Here is a 4,400-nt window from a genome sequence, read left to right on the forward strand (position 1 = left end):
CTCAGGTCGTCGACATACTTCCATCTATTGTCCGCTGTCAGGGCGAGGTCATTGACCATGATCAGAAAGATAATCGGGCCAAGTTTTGTCCCTTGGGGGACTCCGCACGTTAGTGATTCCGAAGATGACGTAGTACCCTTGTAGAGCACCGTCTGCGAGCGATTAGACAAGAAGCTGCAAATTGTAGGAATAATCGATGGGTTCACTTCAAGATCGATCATCTTTCTAACAGCTGTCGTATGGTCAACTAAGTCGAAAGCTTTTGTAAAATCAATGGCACAAAGATCGGCGTAGTGACCTGGTTTGTCAAGGCCTTTGTAGATTGTATCAAGCATGCTTATCAGGTAATGGCATACTGAGCTGCCTTTCATGTTTCCAAACTGACGAGGATCGATTACATGCGCGATATCAGACATAACCCATTGCGCGAGGAAACCCTCAAAGATGCGAGCTATTATCGGAGTGATCGAGATTGGACGAAGTTGACTGAACTCAACAACTGGAGTTGTCTTAGGCACCGGGCATACGGATGCTGTTTTCCAGGTATCAGGAAAACACCCAGAAGTAAGGCATTCGTTGAACAGATTTGTCAAAGGAATTGATAATTCGTAGGCAAATTCCTTCAGCAGGCGTATGGGCAAGTCAGATCGATTGGCAGCCTTGGATGCATTCAGACGCCGAAGTCGGTTGTAGACATCTCGTCGCTCTATGGTTGGGGGAGGCCAAGCTGGGAGATAGGCCGGTAGCTCCGAGAGGTTGCAACTGGGAAGCTGTCTACAGTTGTCGGCAAAGTAAGTGTTCAAACGATTGGCAGTTATAAGACGAGAGATATCAGGATCTATTTCAAACTGGGGTCGCTTTTTAAGGCCAGAAAGACTTCTGATCTGTTTATGCCATTTCCCTGATTCAGTCTCTTTTAATTGTTGGACTTTTTTGCAGTAGAAAAGCCGTTTAGCTATTTTGATTTTCCTTTGGACATCGTTTCTCAAGTTCTTGTGGAGTGACATGTCCCCACACTTGAAGGCAGAATTACGAGCTGAAATGAGGGACCTAATGGTGTTGGTCATCCATGCTTTATCAGCTACTCTACGTTTGACAGTCACTCTGTGGAAATGGGATCTATACTGGTCAGAGAGAAGTTGTCGGAAAAAGTCAACTTTGGTGTCGACATCAGGTAGGGTATTGATAACTGACCAGTCCATCTCAGTTACCCACTGTCCGAAGGATCTGACAGCGGAATCTCGGTAAGGTCGATAGGTAAATTGAACAGATTGGCGGCAGGCATGATCATGAATAGACTTGAGAGAAATAAGTGAGTGGTCACTGTTGGCAATAGGAGCACATATAACTGGTTCATGGTACTCACAGGCAATGTCAGTGAAGATCTTGTCCAGTATTGCAGTTCCCCTTGTTGGGTTCGTGACAATCTGGACCAGTGCGGTATGTTGCTCCAAGCGTAACGCATCGAGATCGTTGTTATCTCCATGGGAGGGAATTTTTCTAGATGTGAAAATTGACATGACTGTCTTTATCGAGCACTAGCTCACTTAACCTTGGATGAATTTCTCCCAAATTTTAATATGATGTAGCTGAGGCTTTGCACCATCGTCAAATGCCCTTCGTTTTTTCTCATACGACGTCGAAATTACATCGAAAAACTTGGTTGAAATTAAAGCTTATCTTCGATGTATTGAGATATTTCTTTCTTTCTGCAACTTTCTTTGCAATAAATCAAGAAAAACAGCCCCTATCACCCCCATACTTAGCACATGTTTAGTTCATGTCACGTACATTATTTCATAAAATAACAACTACTTGATCGGACAACATCTTGGGTATGTAAATTAGGGTCAAAGGTCATAAATGTTTCATCTTGTATCTTGGCGAATACCTGTCCTATCTTTCCAACATTTTGCACACGTATAGACGATGTCGCAAGAATCATTTCACAAAATAAACACTTTTTCCTCAGATGCCATCTTGGGAGTGTAAAGGTGGGTCAAAGGTGATATGTATTTGTTGCTGTATCTTTGTTATCTAGTGTATACAGAATTTGGTACCAAAGATGGCAGATATGACTCCCTTTTCTAAATGAGAATCCAAACATTACACGGCCAATGTCTCTAAACACAGATGAAACCTGTATGGTCATGCCCATTGCGATCAGGACTCGAATTATTGATTTAAAAAAAAATCGGATCACCTTAATTTGTCAGTAATGACAAATTACAATCTCTAGTTTAATCTTGTGGAGTGAACTTCTTCCACGGTTTTCAAGCAATTGAAACCAAATTTGGTAGGCATTATGGCCCTGAGGTATAGATGTGGAACACATAATTTTTGTGTTTGTCACACAAACCGTTGCTATGGTACCCACAATTTTACCAAAACCTTGCAGATAGAATAACTTTTCCATCATTCAAGCAGTTAAAGTCAAATTTAGTATGTATCATGATCTAGAAGTGTAGTTTTGCAAGACACAATGTGTTAGTTTAAGGAAAATGTGTTGCCATGGTAACCACTCATTTTTGTATCAAAATAAACCAAGCTATGAAGGTCAAATTTGGTGTGTATGATGGTCTTTAAGTGTCGTGATGCTGGGGGAAAGCATGTTTGTGCAGTAAACTGAAATTATTCTGTTTCCAATTCGACAAATGCACAAACTTGGTATTAACGTCATTGCCCTCATGGCATCACATACTATAAAGCAACACTAGGGGCGGGGGTATTAATCACCTTCAGTGATAATTCTAGTTTGTACTGCCCCACGTCACGATTCATCATGTCTTCACGCCCCCGTTGGATGTGGATAGCCTCCCTTATCCATTGTGTGACTTTATTGCTGTCTTTTGACACAATCTTGCTCTTTTCCAGTCAATGGTGTGGTTTTTCCTGAGTCACGTGATCACTTATGGCTGACTTTTTAGGAGTGAGATCTGCCTCCTTCTTCTTGACCCTTGTGAAATATGTCTTCCCCAGTGATTCTGCCTCTTGTTGATGTTCTGACTTCCTGACTCCAAATTTTCTGCTCGTCTCCCCAGTGTAAACTTTGTCACAATCCTTACAAGGTATTTGGTACACTACTCCTGTCGAGTCCTCAGGTGATCTGGGGTGAACCAACAGTCCTCGTAGTTCGGTGAGGGGGCGCATGGTGGTAGCAACATTGTATTTGTTGAAGATCATTTGGAGTGCTTCAGACATGCCCTTTACATAAGGGATAGTGACCATGTATTTTTCTTGGTGTTCTGGGTAGACTTGGGTTTCTCCTTGGGCATTTGGGTCATCTGTTGGTTTACCTGTCTAAACGACCAGTCAGGGTATCCATATAATTTGAGGGAGGACTTGATATGTTCTTCAATCTGTACATCCTCTAAGTCTGTGTGATACCATGGGCCCATCCATAAGTGTTCTGTCAAACGCCAAGCTTCTAGTGGAGAGGATGGTAGTAAGAAAAGTTGAGGTATTGACCTGTGTGTGCTTTCTTCCAGTAGACCACTAACGTGACCTTGCCGTCTGGATGTTTGATGATTCTTGTGTCCAAAAAGGGGATTGAGTTTGATTCCTCCATCTCATGTGTAAACTTGATGCTCCCTGTAACATCTGCTTGGTTGAGATGGTCCTTGAGTTGGTCTACAGAATGCTCCTTCACAACAGCAAGTATGTCATCGACATATCGTTTCCAGAGTCTGGGTTTGATAGTAGTGGGTGCTGTGGAGAGGACTGTCTGTTCCAGATCTTCCATAGACAGATTGGCCACAATAGGGGAGACAGGGCTGCCCATCGCTGTACCAAACTTCTTGCCATTGAATTGGAAATAGCTGGTAGTAAGGATGAAACTCAACAACTCGATGATGTTGTCTGGAGTCAGGTTGGTTCTTTCCTTCAGACTTCTATCTTTAAGAAGACGATCTTTGACAATTTCCAAGGATTGGTCGATGGGAGAATTGGTGAAATAGTCCATGGGCCAAGACCCGAAAAATGGGTTGTTGGTACCACCCGAGGTGGCAAAACCTTTTTGGTGTCATTTTGTTTGTCGGACATAGATACGCTTATCAAGCTATGATAGCATTTCCAAATGAGTAGCTTAGTCATAATAAATGAATTTTTAACCAATTTGGTCTCGTTTTTATATCCCTATACTTCTGAATCGAAACTAACCGCTATACAAATACGAGCACTGCCTTCTGTATGTCCACAGGTGTTCTGTTGTAAACGCGGTGCGCTTAGTCTTTATTCAAGGCAGCGATGGGAATATCCAAAGGGTTATGATGTCCACAGCTGTCACGCGGTGCGCTTAGTCTTTATCTAGAGCAATGTACCGTTATCATATCTAAAGTTCCTAATAAAAGGGATTATCTATACTGTTTTTATACCACCCTCTCAACAAATACATCCGTTTT

At 42.3% G+C, this 4,400-nt stretch overlaps 1 protein-coding gene across 1 annotated transcript; it reads right to left on the minus strand.

Moving 5' to 3' along the window:
- Window positions 1-3,427: 3,427 nt before the first annotated feature.
- On the minus strand, window positions 3,428-3,961 carry LOC139730319 (uncharacterized). Its single transcript, XM_071641191.1, has one exon. It carries the CDS (start codon window positions 3,959-3,961, stop codon window positions 3,428-3,430), a length of 534 nt encoding a protein of 177 aa, XP_071497292.1.
- Between the last annotated feature and the right edge of the window lie 439 nt (window positions 3,962-4,400).

Source organism: Diadema antillarum, unplaced genomic scaffold (assembly GCF_040938485.1).
Source record: "Diadema antillarum isolate AM-2024a unplaced genomic scaffold, OU_Dant_1.0 seq00000301_RagTag, whole genome shotgun sequence".
NCBI lineage: Eukaryota > Metazoa > Echinodermata > Echinoidea > Diadematoida > Diadematidae > Diadema > Diadema antillarum.

Bases quoted from the DNA above. Each gene is read 5' to 3' on its own strand.
- LOC139730319 (XM_071641191.1), bottom strand. From the start codon at position 3,961: ATGGACTATTTCACCAATTCTCCCATCGACCAATCCTTGGAAATTGTC.